The 19,970-nt window shown below is 43.5% G+C and overlaps 2 protein-coding genes across 3 annotated transcripts in view; both read right to left on the bottom strand.

Moving 5' to 3' along the window:
• Positions 1-878: 878 nt before the first annotated feature.
• Positions 879-3,944, bottom strand: LOC133971765 (nuclear factor 7, ovary-like). Its single transcript, XM_062409088.1, has 2 exons — positions 3,654-3,944; positions 879-2,721 (listed from the first exon to the last, which is right to left on the bottom strand). Exon 2 carries the CDS (start codon positions 2,702-2,704, stop codon positions 1,328-1,330), a length of 1,377 nt encoding a protein of 458 aa, XP_062265072.1. The 5' UTR covers positions 2,705-2,721; positions 3,654-3,944; the 3' UTR covers positions 879-1,327.
• Positions 3,945-5,356: 1,412 nt separating this feature from the next.
• Positions 5,357-19,970, bottom strand: part of mtss1 (MTSS I-BAR domain containing 1) — a 43,383-nt gene continuing 28,769 nt past the window's right edge. The window contains exons 7-13 of one of the 2 annotated variants that reach the window (XM_062409080.1): positions 14,325-14,482; positions 14,000-14,205; positions 13,461-13,539; positions 11,342-11,464; positions 10,497-10,647; positions 10,354-10,380; positions 5,357-9,400 (exon numbers count right to left, since the gene is read on the bottom strand). In XM_062409080.1, the coding sequence (XP_062265064.1) occupies positions 8,193-9,400; positions 10,354-10,380; positions 10,497-10,647; positions 11,342-11,464; positions 13,461-13,539; positions 14,000-14,205; positions 14,325-14,482 (1,952 nt within the window). In that variant the 3' untranslated portion in view covers positions 5,357-8,192. The remainder of the gene's footprint in view (positions 9,401-10,353; positions 10,381-10,496; positions 10,648-11,341; positions 11,465-13,460; positions 13,540-13,999; positions 14,206-14,324; positions 14,483-19,970) is intronic. The other variant, XM_062409081.1, reaches the window with a different exon arrangement.

Raw genomic sequence — 19,970 nt, 5'->3', positions numbered from 1 at the left:
GGCGATGAAATGGAGAGACAGAATGAGAAAGAGAGAGAGATAAAAGAAACAAAGAGAAAGAGAGAGAGCGATAAAGAGATGAGTCACTGCTTCCTTCGTTCTGATATTGAATTTGTTCAACTTCCACCTTAATCCTGGAAAAACATTTTATTACCCGTTGCTCTTTAATATGATTATTATTATTATTTCCATCAAGGCAGGAAGACTTGGGAAATGAAAGACTGGGTATAAAAAACGTGTTCATGGGAAATAAAAATGACGGTTTCAATTCCATGACATTATTATTAGGCCCTATCTTATTTTGAAGGATTTTTGTTTCGGTTTCAGGGCAGAGACCAAATCCTCACCAAAGTTTGCAGGAAATATAAAACCCTAAAAGATATTTGTATTCAGGAGTTATTTGAAATGGGCATTGCAAACTGGCTCAACAGTGCCATCTAACGAAAAGCCCCTCAGTTAGCATTACACATGTGTATCATGAGCACACCCACAAAAAAGCCTGGAGGTCCATTGTGACAAATACAACAGGAAACCCGCCATCTTGGATTTTCCACATTTTCCACATTTGGTGTGACTGTTGCGTCAAAGTCAAAACACGAGGTTGTGTATCTCTGACATATTTTTTCTAATCTACTCCAAACTAGACAAGTAAGACAAAAGTCCCGAAATCAGGACTTAAATTCACAGCGCCCCCTGGTGGCAACAGGAAATGTCTGTTTTTTTGCATGACTTACACTTGGATGTCTTCCTCCTCATCCACTGACCTCCACCATGTCAAACTGTGTCAAGAGGATGTAATACAACATAGCCCTAGTGTTATATTTACATTTCAACTTAAAAAAAGGTCAAAACTCTTGTTTCTGTTTTATAGATTTTATTATTTTTTATCACATTATTTAAATCAGGTCATTCACTAGGCTGCTGATGAATAAACACTTTTACAAACAGAATCATTTTGGCTTCATCACATCAAACAGACAAATCTTCATATATGTTTGATTATTTCACAAGTGAACAGACTTTATGTGATTAAGTATGAATCATGTCTCATGTGTGAGTTTTAATAAAGTTTGTTGAATGTGAACACTGATCAGCTGTTATTGATAAATGTGTTTTTATGTGGATCATCATCAGTTTGCTCGACTTCATGGATCAACACAAAATCTGATCAGAAAATAATGAATCTTTTTACACACGTAGAAAAAACGACAAAAAAATGAATGAGAAGTAAAAGGAGAAATAAACAAAGCTTTAGAATAACGAGTTTAACATTAGATTCAGCAGATTTCTCTTGAAGAAATAAACATGATAAATAAAATCTTTATCTCTAACGGCTCTGATCCAGCGTCACAGAGACATTCACAGGTAACAGCTTCAAGTGATCTATATCGCTGAAGAATGGAAACATCTTCTGAGTGAAAGTGTGTGTGAAGGTTCGAATATGTGTGTTAGTATCAGGATCAGAGAACAACAGTTCTCCTCTGTTCCAGTCCAGTTTCACTCTGATCTTCTGGATCTTCTGCACAGAGGGAACAGATGATGCTGATAGTGACAATGGTTTGTATCTAATGAAGAATTTCCCCAAAACGTCCAACTTATTGATACCCTTCCTCTGGACAGACTCTGTTCTCACACCCAGTTTCCAGTTTGTACTGCCTCCAACCAGGACGTCCCAGCTGTGAGTCCCTGAGTTAAAACCCTCAGATCCCAGGACTGAGACTTGTTTATCAAACCTCTCTGGATTGTCAGGAAGCTTCTGTTTCTCTCCTCGTCTTAAACTGGCCAGATCTTCAGACAGGACGAGTTCTGGATGAGCAGAGTTTGGGTCCAGAACCACAGGACTGTAGGAGACCAGGTCCTTCATATTGTTCCAGATGTTGAAGCTCAGGTTGCCCAGATGTTTGGCCTCGTCTATCAAAGCTCCTGAGGCCAGCTGTGGATCATCCAGCAGGGGGCGCTGCTGGACTCGTTCCACTGCAGCCTTGTATTTGAGCAGGAACGAGACGTCTTCAGCTCTCAGCTCGTCCTCTGTGGTTCTGATTGTGTCTGAAAGAGACGTCATGTCTCTGCTCAGAGACTCAATCTTCTCCTTCATCATCCGACTTTTCTGCTCCTCTTCCTCTCTCAGGGCAGCCATCCTGGCCTCCTCTTCCTCCTCCAGAAACTGATGAAGCTTTTGAAACTGCTGCTTGATCTGTGTCCCTGTGCGTCCGGCCTGGACCTTAATGTGTTCTGCTGTTTGTTCACACTTTACTTTAACACGTTTAAAACACTTTAACTTCTTCTTCAAGGGCTCCAGAGTTTCCTGAAGCTGCTTCTTGTGTTGTTGTGCAGCTTCATCGATGGGTCTGATTGTGTGGTCAGTGTGTTTCTCTGAATCTCTGCAGACGAGACACACTGGCTGCTGATGGTCCAGACAGAAGAGTCTGAGTTTCTTTGAGTGCAGACTGCAGAGAGCAGGTGAAGAGCTCTGATCTCTCTCCTGTAAGAAGCTCTCACACAGGTTCTTCAACACCAGGTTACAAGGTGGTTCTGACTTTGAAGATCTTCTCTTACAAAGTGGACACTCTTTCACTACTTTGTCTTTCCACCAGCTCTTCACACAGTCTCTACAGAAGCTGTGGCTACATGACAGAAGAACAGGATCTCTGAAGACATCTTGGCAGACGGGACAGCAGAGATCTTCTTCTAATCTGGAAGCCATTGAGTCTCCAGGTGAAGCTGAAAAGAGACAGTCAGTCAGTCACAGCTCCAAGAACTTGTTGGGATTTAAATCAATGTTTGTTTGTGTTTGTGTGTCTGTGAAGATGTCAATGAAACATAACTCTAAAGAGATGCAGGAGGGTGGGCGCAGGAGCAGATTGGGCCAGATATATGGCCTTCACACAATAACTTATAATAACTTTGGCAGCTTGGTGTTAATCTTGAAGTTAGTTAGAGTGTGTCACAGTGCTGGTCAGTCTCACACCTGTCTTGATAAGAGGTCTGATAAGAGTGGCTGTCTGTTGTGGGAACTGTGACTCTGTGGCAGACGATACACTGTACTTTAACTTGTTCTTATACCTAACCTTTACTGTATGAAAGCATAACTCCTTTAGCTGTAGTCAACATCACACAGAGTTCAAGCAGCTGCCCAAGGTTCTGATGGTCAGATAGAAAGCGGTTGTGTTGTTTGGAGGATGCGCATGTTTACACAAACAGAGCATACAGCTGAGAGAGCAGGAACACAATATTCTTTACTCCAATAAACAACAACACTGACCCACAAGGCGTCAGCTGAGTCATGTCTTGTTTATGCGAGACTGGGAGTGGCTCCTCATCACTTCCGGATTCCATTGTCAAGAGGCTGGTATTACGCCTGCGTACCCCCCCTCCCCCCTGTTATCGATCAATCCTGTTTACCTACTGTAATAAATACTATAACCGTCATCCGTGCGGTGCGACTCTTTACTGCCTGGTGCTCCTAGAGGGCTGGGGCTGTTCTTTGGGTGCCCATTGCTTTGCTGTAACTTTTCATACCTTTTCATTGCTTCTTAATATATGCTTGATTGAACCAAACCGTGACCGGCTCTTCTCATATTTGGGATAAAAGAACACAACAAACTTCACTGAGGTTCACTTCCTCTCTGAGTCAAGGTGTTTGTTAAACTCACGGTCAGTGTGTGGAGCGTCGGCAGGTTGTAGCTTCACTCTTCTCTCCTGTAGCTGGACTCACTCAGGACGTTTGGTCTGGTTTGGTTCAGTTTGGTTTGGAAGGTGAATGTGATCGTCTGGTTTCCAGCCTGCGTCTCTTCAGGGAGGAACAGATGCTTCCTGGTTTCTCACGTGCATCAGGACACGATTGTAAAAAGTAATTCAAGCCTTGGATTTGATAACTGGTCAAAAGTCCTTTGGCAGCAACGAGCTCACACAGAGAAGAGACCTGGTTGTAAAATAGCTGCTTGAATATGATCGTGATCTGCTGAGTGAAAGTGAAAGTAAAATGTTATCAAGAAGTGCGGTGGAGGGGGGGGGGGGGTCTGTGACGTAACTGCAGAGCTGAAGCTTATTAAAGAGAAAGAATCAAAGTGCAAACAAATGGAAACGTCAGAAATTAAAAAAGGGTTTTATAAATTCGAATCAGCTCAAGTCTGCTCATTAATTTGTGTGAGTGAAGTAAAAAGTATGACATCATCAAATGATTATATGTGTTTTACATAAAATTAAAAGCACACACCTTTGTTGGTTTACAGCGAAGTCTCTGAATATCTTCAGCTCCTTCAAAGTAAAGGAATATAATCAGGCTCAAATAAAATTTCACTAAGTGACATTAAAAACGTCAAATCAAGTTTTTGATCGGTTTAAAAATCCCAAAACCCGCCTGTGAGTGTCAGCGAGGTCGTGAGTGTGTGAGTCATCGTCTCCCGGCTGCAGCAGCATGAGAGTCTCAGATGGGAAGTAACTCACTGAAATGATCATGAAGTGACAACACATGATAACAGAGGGGACAAATTACAGCTCTGAGTGTGTGTGTGTGTGTGTACGCCCCACCCTGACCTAAATTGCACCCTGAGGATGATGGGTAATCGCTGGGGACGTCCACCCACAGACTGTGACTCAGCTCTGAATCTGATGGGACATTCTGCAGGGACACATGACAGCATTTACAAGATGAGACAAAAATATAGAAAATGATCTTCTCGAATCGACATGAACTGATCTTTAATAATAAGAAAACAACGTGACAGTGAGACGAGTCGGTCCAGAAGTTCTCCGAGATTTTACTTGAGTAAAATTAGCAGCATCTTGAAGAAATACTTGAATGTTGGATTACTGATGCAGCACTTATGTAAAGCAGCGTGAGAAAGTACATGTATGTCAAACCTGTACCTGTTGCATGTTCAGCACCTGAGTAATTGTACTTCCACCACAAGGTCACCGTCTAAAATGAAAAGATGAAGAAACTGGAGTTTTCCAGACTCGTATTAAGTCACCATGACCTCTGGAGTATTCCAGACTCGTTTGAAGTCACCGTGACCTTTGACCTTTGTCCAACTGCAATCTAATCAGTTGGTCTTTGAGTCCACTCGTCAATATTTGAAAAGATTCCTGAAACATGATGTTCAAGAGGCCACTGTGACCTTTGACCTCCCAAATTTAACCAGTTGATCCTTAAGTCCAAGTGAATGTTTGACATTTGAAGATATTCTTGAGAAATCACAGTCACACAAAAATTCCATCTGCAGTTTTCGACCGTTTTAAATCTTCAAAATTCAAGAAGAAACTTACAATTTAAATTTTCTGCTTAAAAATAAAGATTCAAACAGGAAACAGGATCAGTTCCAGCAGTGGACACAGAGAAGAAAACCACCAGAAGTGATGAATCAGTTGTAATTATTATTATTGATCCCACAGTGAACGTGAAAAGATGAAGAACAACACATTTCTACATTCTGTTGGTTGTCGTCGTTTCTCCAGTCAATCGTCCAATCAGGCTTCAGATCCTCGAACCTCAGGAAGTTCACAGAGTTTCCTCCTTTAAAGCTTTTCTACAAAAATACGAACGATTAAGTCGTCAGATCATTAAATCAATAAAAATACAATCAGGATATGTTCACATACATTTTATATTTAGAATTCGGGCTCTGCCAGGAATGAAGCATTGATATATACACAACTGACGGTTCAATCAATCAATCAATCAATCAATAATCAGTCAAATGATTATCAGAAGCTCTGACTCTGATCAGAAGGCAACTTTCATAAAACTTACAACAAAATAAAACATTGGATTAAGCTGCAAAAAAAACATCCAAAAATAAACAGAAACCTTTCCTCTGAAGTCCGACCAGGACCAGAGACCGGACTGCATTTCCCAGCATGCAGCTGGTCTCTGGCAGGCAGCGTCCCAGCAGGGCCGGAGACGGGGTCACGGAGGTCAAACACTGACATTTCATTTCCATAACTGACTCATGTTGCTTGTAAATTAAATTTTCCAACATTATGGACTTTAAACCCGAAGGTATTTAACTCAGGAGGAAAATATGTTAGGTTTTCTGGTTAAAGAAATATCAGAAAATCAGAAACAGATCATGTGTCATGGTTTTTAAATCTGTAACAGAGCTGCAACAAATAGGCAAATATCTAAATAAGTTTTAATAAATAATTACTATATTCTTCTTTAGAAAAATGAAGCCAATTTTATTATTTGATTGTATTTCTTTGTGTTGCAACTTTCGCTAAAACCTTCAGATATTTAAATCTTTTGAATAGTTTTATAAGCTTTCGACTTAATAACATATTGACGTAAAAAAACATCAGAAAAACAGAAACAGACTTGAAACATGTTTTTTGAAAATGAAAAGTAGAGTTGAATCGAATAACCGACAAAAATAACTTGGCCACCGTTTTGATATTGTATTTATTGTTATATTAAGACAATTTTAAGGTGATTTTATGATTATTAACTGAAGATCAGACAAATAGTTTGAACATTTGAAGATGACACCTTTGGCTCTCTGGGGGCGGTCAGGCATTTCTTATTAATTTATCTTATATTACACACTAAATGATTTTAAGGAATAAAAAAATATGTTCATATTAATCCAATAGAAAACAATGACTCAGCAACTCTACTCAAACTCCTGCTAATGTGATTTAACCACCGAGTCGATCCAGTGACCGATGTCCTGACCCCGGTGCTTCATGGGATCTACGGCCTAGTTCTCCTGCTCAAACTGGTCCCAACGCCAGGTCCACGCTCCATAAGCAACTTGTAGAGGCAACGGATCAGATCTACAGGCCAGAACATAAACTGTGCATGTGAACTGAGAGGAGATCAGATTAAACCAACTTGTTTGGGAACAGGATCCAAATAGAACCAGCTACTGGAGCCAAACCAAACTCTGCAGATAAATACTGTTTTTAATGTAAAGTTAAAAGTCTAAGTTTAACAGAACCTCAGTGACGGAAGCTGAGGTCACATCTTTGAACACGTTTATTTAACCTGGCAGATCTCATAAGCTTATTGTTAATTCAGATTGTTTTTGAAGGAAAGTGATTTAAGATCTATCTTTGAAGGAAGAGACCAGATCTATAGATCTTGTCAAAAACAGAGCACTTCCTGTTATTGTTTATCATCAGCCTCACACATTGTATGTGGGTCAGACTTTAGTTATTAAACTGAGATCTAAAATGTTCTGTGGGAGCAGAGTGTTCGATCAGGTCCTTAAACACGTCTGCTCTTAAGACATTAGAGATCTGAACTCTACTTTTTCTTTATTCTAAGAGCGACTGTTTTCGTGTTGCCTCTAAAAGCTGCAAACAAACCGGAGCGTCTCCTTTCTTCAAACGATTACAACCGTTCCACATGTTAACCAGTTAATCACTTACACAGTAAACCAGACATTTGCCCTCAGTAACATTTTTAATCCTTTTCCACATATAGTGGCACCGTCTGTCATCCAGGAGCCAGAAACTGCTGCCACTCAAACGGGAGGAAGTCAAGAAATCAAGTTCAAGTCCGCCCCCCCGCCGCCCCCCCCCCCGCTGTTCCCTCAGCTTTCTTTGTTCTGATGTATTTTCAGTCTACAGACACATAGTTGATGATTTATTCAGGGAGAGTCTGGTCCTGAGTTCATCTCTTTGAGACGAATGAAACAATCTACGACAAATTAAAGCAAATTAAAAGCTCCACACGCCGCGGTTCAACCACGTGACACAGTGGAGCTACTGGACTGATGACTAAACCCCACCCTCCTACTTCGAGGAGGAGGAGGCAACCGGCGAATCAAACGCACAAAGGACTGAAAAGGATCTGAGACACTAACAGCTTAATTTTGGGCCAATTAACAAGCCGCAGAACAGTCACCTGACCGGGAGGTGAGCGCTAACTACAACAATCAGCTCTTGCGGCGAGACTGGGTCAAACAAAAAACTTTATGCACAATCAAAATGCAAACAAAAAGCAGAAAAAAGCAGAAAGATGGTTGCAACAGCAACAGGAAAAGACATCAACGTCTCAAAATGTTTTAAAACAGAAATCTAAAACGTCCTAAAAGGGAAGAAAATAAAACACGATACACGACAAGTACCAGCGATTATCAGTGTGTTTGCAAAGTCTGTGCTAACACCCTCAGGTGCCTCTTGTGGGCGTTGAACCCATCAAACGTAACGTTAACCCCCTGGGAAGCAAAACAGTCTGTCGCTCAGCCTCATTTGTGATTGGCTGGGGCCGGCAGAAAAGGGGCGGAGCGATCGTTGGTGAGGGTCCTTTTGAGCTTTACTCCTCTCATGAGGGTCAGCATGTCTCGCCCTCCTCCACCTCCACCGTCCTGGGTCAGCGGCTCCGGGTTCTGGTCCTGGCTGGAGGGCGGAGGAGAATGGGGCTGAGGGTGAGTGCTGTGGTCCGGCCAGGAGAGGTCTGCCTGGGGGGAGGAGGGCTGGGGCTGGTGCAGCTGCTGGAACAGCTTCTGTTTCTGCTCCTGCTGCTGATATTGATCCTGCTGCTGTTGCTGAAGCAGAGACTGCTGAAGATGGAACTGCTGCTGCTGAAGCTGCTCCTGCTGCTGATATTGATCCTGTTGCTGAAGCAGAGCCTGCTGCTGCTGGACCTGCTGCTGAAGCTGCTGAAGCTTCTGAAGCTGCTCCTGCTTCTGATCCTGTTGCTGAAGCAGAGCCTGCTGATGCTGGATCTGCTGCTGAAGCGGCTCCTGCTTCTGATATGGATCCTGTTGATGCTGGAACTGCTGCTGCTGAAGATGCAGCTGATGCTGCTGCTGATAATATTGCTGCTGCTGCTGAATCTGGAGTTGTTGGTTGTGCGGATGCGGATGCAGTTGCTGCTGGTACTGTCTCTGTTGCCTGGTGTTGCTGCCCTCTGCTGGCAGGGAAGGTACAGTGGGACCAGGCACTGGGATGGGCATGTGGCCTGGGACCAGCTGGTAGTACGGGGAGGAGGAGGAGGGCGGTAAGGCGCTGAGGCTCTGCGTGGACGTGCAGAGTTTGTTGTGACCTAAGCCTCCTGGTCCTACAGGAGGGGGCGCTATGAAAACATTGTCCTCGCTACCCCCGCTTCCTCCGATAGCTTTCATGGGGACCTTCGGAGTGCTGATGGGGATGGGCACCCCCCCGCTGATTGTCCCCCTGCGATACGTGGGCTTGGACGACGGCTTGCGCCTGATGGTCGCCGTGTGGGACGGCAGCTGGCGGACAGACCCGCCCATCAGCTCGGGGTCGGCCAACAGGCTGACGGTGGAGGCGGGGCGTTTGGACTGAGCGAACTTCCTGTACTGTAAACCGAGGTCAGAGTTCCTCGGCATGGTGGAGGACCTGTCGAAGTCGGACTGGCTGTTTCCGTGGGACAGGTGGTGTAAGGAGATGGAGTCGGCGTCTCCGTGGAGAGAGATGCACTCGTAGTCGACTGCAGAGGAAGAGGAAGACGAGCACGTTAGTCATCGGAGTCAAACTGGACTCTGGATCATTTCTGGATTGTCTCGATGACGGACAGACGACAGCAGGAACTCATAATTACATCAGTGACTCAATGTCTCTGTGACATGCAACTCGATTACTTTAGAACCACGCACAGACATGTTCAACATAATGTTCTGAATAATACAATTTAAAACAGACACAGACGTCACGTTGAGGATAAAACTGTCCTGCTGTTTAAAAGGGTCAAACACACACATGTTGGTCTGTCTATAGTTGTGAGGAAACTTATTGACATAATCAGACGCACACTATTTGTCCTCAGCCCAAAAATTATCCTTACAACCAGAAAGACATTCAGGGGGTCACATGTCCCTCTCGAGGACATTACATAGACATGCTATCACTTTCTTTTAACCACTGATCTAAAAATAAGCTTGTTCCCAACTGGGGACACAACTTTGGACAAGTTTGACAAGCTTATTTTGACAGACACACACACCCCTTAGTAATTACTACTTATGATTATGACTAATATCTCAGGAAGGAAAAGAGGAGGCATGCAACGAGGATAACAAGATCAGAGTGCAGGGATTTTCCACCTTTCCTTAAAACTACCAGGTACACACATTTTAGTACCAATACAAATAAGTATTGTATTTTATAGGTAGATATCAGAATTAAATGATGATGATTAGGGCTAAAAAACTTCTTTCATGATTTGGCAGCTATTTCAAACAAGTGTTTTCAAAGACGCTCTAATTGATCTCTGCAGATCACAAATAATTGAAGTTGTGAAAAATGAAAACTCAAAAGGTTCAATAGAGCGGTGCCATGCTGCATGCGGATGTTGAGGACATGCAGTCAGACCCTAGCTCGGAGACACGCAGGCAAGAAGGCAGACAGACAGACAGATGAAGGGACAGGTAGACAGAGACCTACCATAGAGGGGAGGATCTCTCTTTACAGCTGGAAGACAAGGAAGGAAGTTTAACCGAGAAAACCAGAGAGGAACTGACACACAGAAGCTTCATCCAAACAAAAACAGGAAATACGAGGACAACACCAGAGGAGAGCCAACGTACTGTGTGAGTGGATGGTGTCCTCGGAGCAGGACGGGGTGGTGGTCTGGGTGCTGTAGCCGCTGGAGCAGTGCAGAGAGTCCCGGCTGCTCCTCGGGGCGTCCGAATTCAACGCACCCAGGGTCAACGCCAGCTGATCCCGGGCCGAGCAAGACTGAGAGAACGAGACGGGTTTTATTTTATTAGTTTGTAATTAAAACTTTAGATTTACACTTTTCCTAAATATGATTCTATTTGGAGAGAGAAACACAGAAGGAGGAGAAGAAAACGAGACGTGGAAACAAGGAGAGAGTAAGCGAAAGGAAAGGAAACGTGGGGCAGAGGGGAAAGGAGAAGGAGGTGAAACAAGGACAGAAGGAGATGAGGAGGACTTGAATAGAGAGAGGAAAGAAGCAGATGAGTGTAAGAGTGAAAACAAGGAGAGGAGGAGATGAGACCAGAGGGCCAAAGGAAACAAGGAGAGGAGGAGATGAGACCAGAGGGCCATAGGAAACAAGGAGAGGAGGAGATGAGACCAGAGGACGAAAGGAAACAAGGAGAGGAGGAGATGAGACCAGAGGGCCAAAGGAAACAAGGAGAGGAGGAGATGAGACCAGAGGGCAAAGGAAACAAGGAGAGGAGATCAGAGGTTTTCTTCTTCTCTGGTCTCCTGCTGCCCTCAAGTGGCTGATATGCATTTCTAAATCAGGTGTATGAAATTTACTCTGGTCATTTTGGCAAAACCTTAAGACACTTCGTATAATCTCCTAATGTTTTATTCCTCACACCATTAACACCACTGCAGTGAGTGTGTGAGTCTGTGTGAGTCTGTGTGAGTCTGTGTGAGTCTGTGTGTGTGTGTGATTTACCCTCCCAGATGCAGACATGGCTCGTGTTCTCTCTCCGTAGACGCTGTGTGGTGGAGCCAACAGCCCGTTCTCCGGGCCTCTACTTCCCCCAGCAGCCAGCTGATTGTTGGATCCCAGTGTGTCCTGTAATAAAGAAACCAGTCAGTCAGTGAATCAACACAAACAGTCGGTGCAGACACTCAAGTCACGAGTCTCATAACATAGAGGCTTTACAGACGTCCCTCATTAAGTATCAAGTGTCTGATTATTTTTTATTAATTATTTAAGAGGTTAGCAGGTAAATTATCTTTAATTAATACATCTATTCAAACTTTAACCTATTTGCATCCCAGCTCTGCACTTAAAGTTAAAGTTAGGGGTTTTAAACAGCTGATAGAAACCATGGCTGCTTCCACACTAATAACAGAAAGTGCAGAACAGAGATGTTTCCTCCTGAAGAGAAAACTGCTGATGACAAACAACCAGATGTAACCCGAGGAGTTTGGATCCAAAGTGAAGCTTGAGTTTAAAAAAGGCTAAAATATATTTAGGGAAGTTAAGGACGGCCAACGTCTCTATTCTCTGAACTCTATGTTCTTCACAGATCTTTAAAACAACAGGTCACTTAAGTTTTTCCACCTGAGCTCTATGAAACAAATAAATATGATCTATTGGGTTTTGGAGATAAAGACAATAGTTCAATAGGAGCAATCATTGCTTCTCATTGTTTTTGTTTGTTAAAAAATAAACATAAAATACAAATTATCATTTCAAATCCCTGACTCAACAATATTGATGTGAGTTTTGAATCTTGATCTTAATTATTGAGTTGGATCTGAAAATAAACTCTTCAATTTAAAAGCACAATCAGATTTCCATCATCAAACAATCACGTTTTCTATCTCGGTTTGAAAAGGAAACTTTCAGTAATCACATGACCACTGACGAGACGCCACGACACCAACATGACACCAACATGACACCAACATGACACCACTGTAAAGGAGCACTACACCAAATCTCCACCACACAGAGGGTAACAGGAGAGGGCGACGTGACGAGGTATCTGGAGGTCAGGTCGGCAGGGGAAGATGAGGTGAACGCAAACAGGAAGTTGAATGTAGTGAAGAGCTTAAAAAAAATGGCGGCTACAGGTTTAAAACCTGAGACTTTGCTGCTTTGAGCTTTTTCCAAAAAGGAAGACAAGACTAAACCGTCAAACACAAAGACTCACGGGTACAGACGGTAGAATAAAACAAGTAAAGAGGTAAATTACCATTAATACATGTGCACTCACCAACAGCACCAATCACTGTACATGCACACAAACGTTCTGTGGAATGACTTCAAGGTGGAAGTTTCAAATAACAACACAGGATGAAGCTGGCGCTGGTATATATATATATATATATATAAATGTGGTTCAATCTCAGACATTTGGAATGGATGAAACAAAAAGTGGAATCAGAGAACGAGAATGAAATCTCTTCTCGTGTGAGCAGCTGGAAAACACCAGGGAACAGCTGGAGATGAGGTGAGGTGGAGGAAGATTCACACACAACACGGCAAGGACACAGGACGGCACTCCAGGTCGGGGGGGTAATAGTTGTAGTTTTTTTTCTCACTGTGGTCAAATCCCTGCGGCTAACGCGGCTCAGCGTGGCCTGATGGCCATGCCCAGCAGGGTAACCATATCGCCCACGGCTGCCCTGACGGCCGAGGTGAGAAGGGGAGTTCCCTTCGCTGAGGGACCGCCCACCTTCATCGCAGCCAATCCGCAGATAGGGGGAGGAGCATCGCTACACACAGGAGAGGTTAGAGCAGTGTGTGTGAGAGTGTGTTGTGTGTGTGTGTGTGTGTGTGTGTGTGTGTGTGTGTGTGTGTGTGTGTGTGTGTGTGTGTGTGTGTGTGTGTGTGTGTGTGTGTGTGTGTGTGGAGAAAACTCTTTCCCCCTTACGAGGACTTTGACCATTACATCTCTCTCCACTGGAACTGGGGCTGAACCGATGGAAAGAGCTAACAAGAACATTTCAGTATGTCCTGTACATTTACTGTAGCTTTGAGATCCTGACGAGGTCAGACACTGAACTGTAAATCAGTATATGGAGTGAGTGTGTGTGAGAGTGTGAGTGTGTGTTACCTGGATGTGTACTCCATCCACAGCACAGCTGATGGAGTCCAGTGAGGGAACGTGTCTCACCGATCCAGACTGGTAGTTACTGAAAACACACAAACATGAAAACACAAACATGAAACTTAATGAATTGACAGAAGCGCTGCAACAATTGGTCAGTTCCTCAATCAGTGACTGTTGTGATAATAAACTGAAGTAATCTTTCAACAATTCATAGATCAACCAAAAGGGAAAATAAGACAATGATGGCAGAATTATCAAAAGTAAAAAAATCTTTAGCTGCAGCTGTGAGTGAAAATACAGCCAGACTCTGACATGTCAATCAAATAAGAAGAAAGAAAGTGTTTTCAGTTTTTCATGACTGTCTTCATTCATTCGGTTTGCTTTAAAATTACTATTGTGAGACGTTTTTTGTTTTAAACTATATTTCCTTAATCTTCCTTTGCATTAGTCTGTCATTGTTTGAGTTTATATTTGTGTGTGTGTGTGTGTGTGTGTGTGTGTGTGTGTGTGTGTGTGTGTGTGTGTGTGTGTGCGCGCATTACCTGCTGATGCTGCTCTTCCTGGACAGTGTGCCACTGGGAGAAGCTGGAGGTGTCTGGTAGCTGTAGTTGAAGTCAGAACCTTTCAGGTCTGAGATGACCTGCTCGCTGGCTGGAGGAAGTTTATTGGGCTCAGCTGTCAGGTTCATCAGATCTCCCAGGATGGTCTGGAGGTGGGTCACCTCTCCCAGCATGTTGATCTCATGGTCCTACACACACACACAATGATGTTGATGATGACAGTTGAATAAAAGGCTTCAAAGGCTGCCTCAGACTTGTATTGGTGGATTTGAATCCACACACAGACAGACACACACACAGGACTGACCAGGACAGGTTTCAGCATGGTGACAAAGTTGCAGTAGCGGGCCCTCTCCTCTATCAGCGCCCTGCACACGGCTCGGTTCTCCGTTTCCTCCAGGACAGCGTAACGCTCGTTGACGTCCTGCAGAGCGCAGTCCAGCTGTCCCCGCGCCTGGTCCTTCCCTACAGAAACACAACACAAGAGGAACTGATGTTAGGAAGCTGACCGGGGGGGGGCTGAAGTGAAAACCCGTGAGTTGCATGTCCCTGAACTTCAAGATTCAGCAAGCGAGTGAGGTAGGTGTTACTGAACTCTTCTATGATCGATAGAAAAGACAAAATATGAAGTACTTACTCTGAATATTACCCAGATAAAAATGGATGAAAGTAAATATAAAGTTGGATAGTTGGAGATAATCCAGTTTCAACATGTACCACCCTGCTAAAAAGAGTACCTTGTAGGATTTGTCTTTTTTTACATATACACACATACAAACAATACATATACAATAGTGTCAGTCATCATCAACACACAGACTCAGACTGCCACACTGAGTTTCTACCAGCAGGGGTCAGAATACCTCCTCATGTATCAGAAGCATCAGCTGTTTGTCCCACATGTGCTGTCTGACCTCCTGTCTGAGTCTGAAGCATTTCTGTGATTTAACACCAAATCTCCTGCATATTCATATCTTGTTGATAATTTAAACGTAAGGAAAACTACCAGAGATTGGAAAGTAGGAAAGAAAGTTAGAATTTAGGAAAGAGAAGCAGAGATGAGACATTTTTACCGTGTCTGATGTGATTTACTACATTGTTTACTGGACTGGTGTAATCCTGACCTGAAACCCAGTTCACCGCTTCCTAAAACCTCCAGACTTTCTCAGACAGAAACCACTTTCACAAAAACAACCAGAGGACACTTCTGATTTCTAGACAAAGTATTTTGTGGCTCTTTCATCCCAAATTCAACACAGTCCTTGTGACTCCAGCTGGTCGTACAAGTTTATCTATCAAACGTTTTCAGTGTTAAAGACCAAGAACCTTGACTGTAACTAGCGGATTCAATCCTGAGATCAGTGGGATGAAGGTGGATTGGTAAGGTGGAAGAGAAGGTTGCTCCCTTTGCATCATTTTTCCGCTGCTTGTGTCGTATTGGAAGCTTCCCGGTGTGAATGTGTGTAACTGAGAGTGTGAACATGTTCCTGTAAAAGACCTTTTCTCTCCACAAACATCTTTACACGGCTGAATTTTGACAGAATATGTCAGGAAATAATCTGTGTGCAGATATTAAAAATCCTAAAGACACCAACCGACATCAGAACTATTATTCTATGGATCCTTAACTGCTGAACACAACTCTATTCTTTGTGTCTGTCCACTGGAGGCTTCGCTTTTCCACATCACACATGTCAAAGCTGCATATTGAAGCATGATTGGCTCCCAAACTAGTGATGTCACTAAATCCTGCTTCTGTGTCCACAACTCAAAACGGAGATTTAATATAATTCAGGGTTTCAACAAGTTGATAGGTTTTTTAAGAGTCATTTGTTTCTGAACCCTATTTTTTATATTTTTTTTTTTGAAATCCTCTTCACATCCAGGAGGCGTCAATAAATAAAGCTGTCTGACAAAAAGGGGAAAAATCTGGTGTCTGTGGCTCCAACAGGACTTTAGTAATAATCCCATTCTATACAGACTGGTTTAATACAACAGACGGAGTCGCTAAATGTGAGAAATCCTGTTTTCTAACCATCTGACAAAGCCAATGAGGAACCCGTGCGGTCGAGTGCTGATCCGACCTGAGCCTGGTGGGCGAGGATCTGCAGGTACAGAGCAGACACACACAGCTCCGACCTGAGGACCACCCGGCGGGGGGAAACGCCCACTGAATGTAAAAATAAGTCCAGAGGTGGTGGAGGGTGGGAGTGAGGGAGCAAAGATTTCCATCAATGCAGAGGAGTTGAAGAACAAAGCACAGAACCAGCTGCAGGGTTTATTTTCTATCATATTCAGTTTAATAATTAAATGAAGGGGTTTGTAGTGAATCTAATGCTAATTTATACTTTCAGTTCACTACATTTACTATAAGGAATACTGTAATCTTTATACATTTGACACCTTTAATATTTCACATGTGAGCAGTATATTCTCAAAGGTTTAGGTTGTTCTCATCAAGTGGTCGTGTTTCTAATAAGTTTGGTTTTAATTTGTTATTTGATGCTTTAAAAACAGGAGGAAACGTCATGATTGACAGCCGCCACTGACTTGTGATTGGTCGAGTGTGTGTATCAGTGGGACCTCGATATCATGGCTCCACCCCCTGGTTGCTACTGTGCAGATTCTGGTTTCAAATGCAAGATATGGCCGAAGTGATGTCGAGGATATTTTTGCTTCATTAACTGAACGGACTCACATTAAGCATCTGAAATCCCAGATTCTTCCAGAACTTTCTCCTGGTTTCACATTTGAGATACTTCTCCAGCCAACGTGAGAAACACAAATCTGTCTCTGTGAAAGTCACGAGAGCACAGAGCTGAAAAAGCCGCGGCTTCGGACAGTAAATCCTGTTCCAAACAGTGAGAAGCCGTTTCCACAACCACACACCCCCACACACACACACACACAGACACACACTACAGACGTTGTGTCATAAAGCTCAACCCAAACACAGCCTGTTCACTCAGGTGAGTGAGAGCACAGGGAGGACAGAGGGTTATTTCCACATCGGGAACAGAAGCTCAGTGTCGGCGAGCTGTGGGTTTGCCGGATGTCGGGCCGGTGTGGAAACACAGACGCGCTGTCAGACTGTTTCTTCAAGGCTCTGCCCTTCTGCCTGCCTGCCCCCCCCCCCCACGAAAACACAAGGACCTGAAGTCAGAAGCTCTGTCCTGCACGGACTCAACTCCCTCACTCTGTAAAAGGTGAAACACAGTTCACATGCAGCAGATTCTCACCAGCTGTAAAACTTTCTCGTGTTTGTTTCTAAACAGGATCTCCAGCTTTACCCGTCATTATATGGACGTTACCTTAATTATCACGCTCTGACTTGGAGACTGGGATCAGGGGGCGATTATGTCGGCCTTGTTCCCAAAGCTCAGATGCATCTGACTCTGCAGGAAATCATACAGAGGCAACGGAGAAGCCAACAGACGTGATGAGCAGTGTCAGCCCAAATCCAAGTTACTTAATCCTAATTTAATTCTATTTAATCAGACAAAAGTAACTGGGAGGAGTTAGTGTGGCGAGAGGAACCTTTTCCCATCGCTGAGGATGAAGACTGAACTTCAGGGAGAGAGTCTGTGAATCAAACAGCAGCTTCTGTATTTGTTTAGAAGATCATGTTTGTCATTTTCCAGCTCACAGTTCAAAATAATAACTTTGTCACAGGTTTTGTATTTATCCTAATGAGAAAATAAAATAAGTCTTATCATATTGTACACAACTGTTCACTGCTTTATCTGCCTCATCAGCCTCTCACTCACATGCTGCTGACACATCTATTAGGAGCCATTTGTTGTCTTAAACTTCGGCCCATTGACCGGACAAGCCTGGTATCGAACCGCTGACCCTCCAAATAGTGGGCGTTCCGCTCTACTTCTTGAGTCGATCATTATCTATTTCTCTAGAGCTCAATAGTGTAAAATCTATCAGGAACACATCTATGACACAAACTGACGTGTCGTCATCAACACACACACAGATTATCTTGGACTCAATCCCACATAATCTTAATAAACCTTCCTGCATCAAGAATATTCACTTCAGCACCAAATGAGTTTATGGGTTTATCCGCTGTGGAAAATAGTCCCTAATTCTTCCCATTTGATGGAAACTAAGTTAATCCAAAAACTAACCAGCACCACGAAATGATCCCGGGTGAGGGAACTGGAACATGTTCACCACAAATCATTTTCCTAATGGTTTAAAACCACCACAGAGCAGGTGCAGATAGACTGGAGGAATGAAGAGTGAAACCAGCAGTTACAACCGCTCATATAGTCGAGGGCCTCCGTAGCTGCATGTTCTGCAGCGATAAACCAGTTTGTTTACATTCCTCTGCACACAGGTACTGTAGCCTCGGGCTGAGTAAAATGAGGAATCACCGACACTGTTAACGAGCCGCTGAGAGAGGGAGAAGGATGAGGTTTGGTTTGCTGGGGCTGAGGATCCTGTACACGATGTGATGATTTTTCCAACATCTGGTTTCAGAGGGAATCTAACTGTCACTGTGTTCATGACGTGTTCAGCTACAGGGGTTAGGTTATCTGATTGGGACCAGTAGGTTCTGCAGACGATTAAATATCGATCTGTGAATCTATGAAGACGTAATGATAGAGCATGTGAAGAAGTAATAAGGACATAAGAATAACTAGAGCGGTGTTTGGAGGATGCTAACAGCCTCCCCCAATGTTATCCTAACAAACAATCCTAATTTCATAATTTATCCTTGTGTCTACAACATTTTATGGATATTGGTGTTTACGTGTTTGAGTAATTCTGCTGACAAACAGACAAACGGCAACATGAACTCATTAGCAGAGGTAATTAAACTTAATCCAAATGTGTTCGGCTCAAACAAAGAAAGAACAACAAGACCCAATGACTCAAGTGCAGGGATGGAACCCAGTGGGTCCCTGACCACATCTACCAGTGATGACTTTAAGTGATGATCTACGTTATGTTCCAGAGGATCACAAACAGCTGTCATGGATTGTTGACTTTCTGCTGACGCCTGTGGTTCATCACCGTGACTAACTTCCTCAAATAGCCGAGCTCTCACAGTCTCTGTGTCGAGCTGCTGTCGCTGAAAAGTCTTATTCATGCAGCAGTCTAGACCGTGTGTGTCACACACTGATGATGTCATCAACAGGAGGCCAGGTAGCTGGGTTCAGGTGTTCCATGTGACCCGGCTCTCGCTCTCTGAGGCAGGTCGAGACTCGAGGCAGCTGTATGCAAAAACTGCTTCCAGATTCAAATGAGATCATTTTACAAGCTTCACCTCCTCCGCCTGCTCCTCACTCTCATCTTCACTCCTCATTTAAAGGAGACATGTGTTTTTCAAGTGTTTCCTTTCCTCCAGTCCAGTGAGTTGTTCTGAGTTATTGTAGATGTAAAATGTCTGGAACATTGAAAAGCTTAAGATCTGATGACGTCTTGTCAATCGTCCGGCTGGTACACGTCTCGTGTTGGAATCCTCATCAACACATTCCTCTTGGTGTTAATTCCTCGGACATTTTCCCGCTGTATTCTCACATGTGTCCACTTGGACGTTTTCTGGAGTTCACTGATGTCTGAAAGCAGCTCATGTGTTTATTCCTCCCTCGTTCCACAGTCTTGTTTTAGTCCTTTTAGTTTCAAAATGAGCTTAAAACACTTGTTAATTCCTCTTTTATATATCGAATGTGTTTTGATTAGAGCTTCTTTGTTTAGACTTTGCACAAAACCGTGACAATCATCGTGAGATCAGCCTGTTCCTCTCGGTGTCATCCCAGGACAGAGCTTCCTATACATGAACCCTTCAAAGCGTGACAGCGTCTCGTTTCACATCCCGACAAAAGACGGGATAACCAGCAGCACCTTTACGTCTGCCTTTCATTTGCCTCTCCTCGGTTCATCCGTCTCTGACTCTGTATCTGAGCGGTTAGAGATTCCCTATCTGAAGTGGTTA

Source organism: Platichthys flesus, chromosome 2, assembly GCF_949316205.1.
Source record: "Platichthys flesus chromosome 2, fPlaFle2.1, whole genome shotgun sequence".
Lineage (NCBI taxonomy): Eukaryota > Metazoa > Chordata > Actinopteri > Pleuronectiformes > Pleuronectidae > Platichthys > Platichthys flesus.
The sequence above is the reverse complement of the archived record's forward strand: the minus strand, read 5'-3'. Positions and strand labels throughout refer to the sequence as shown.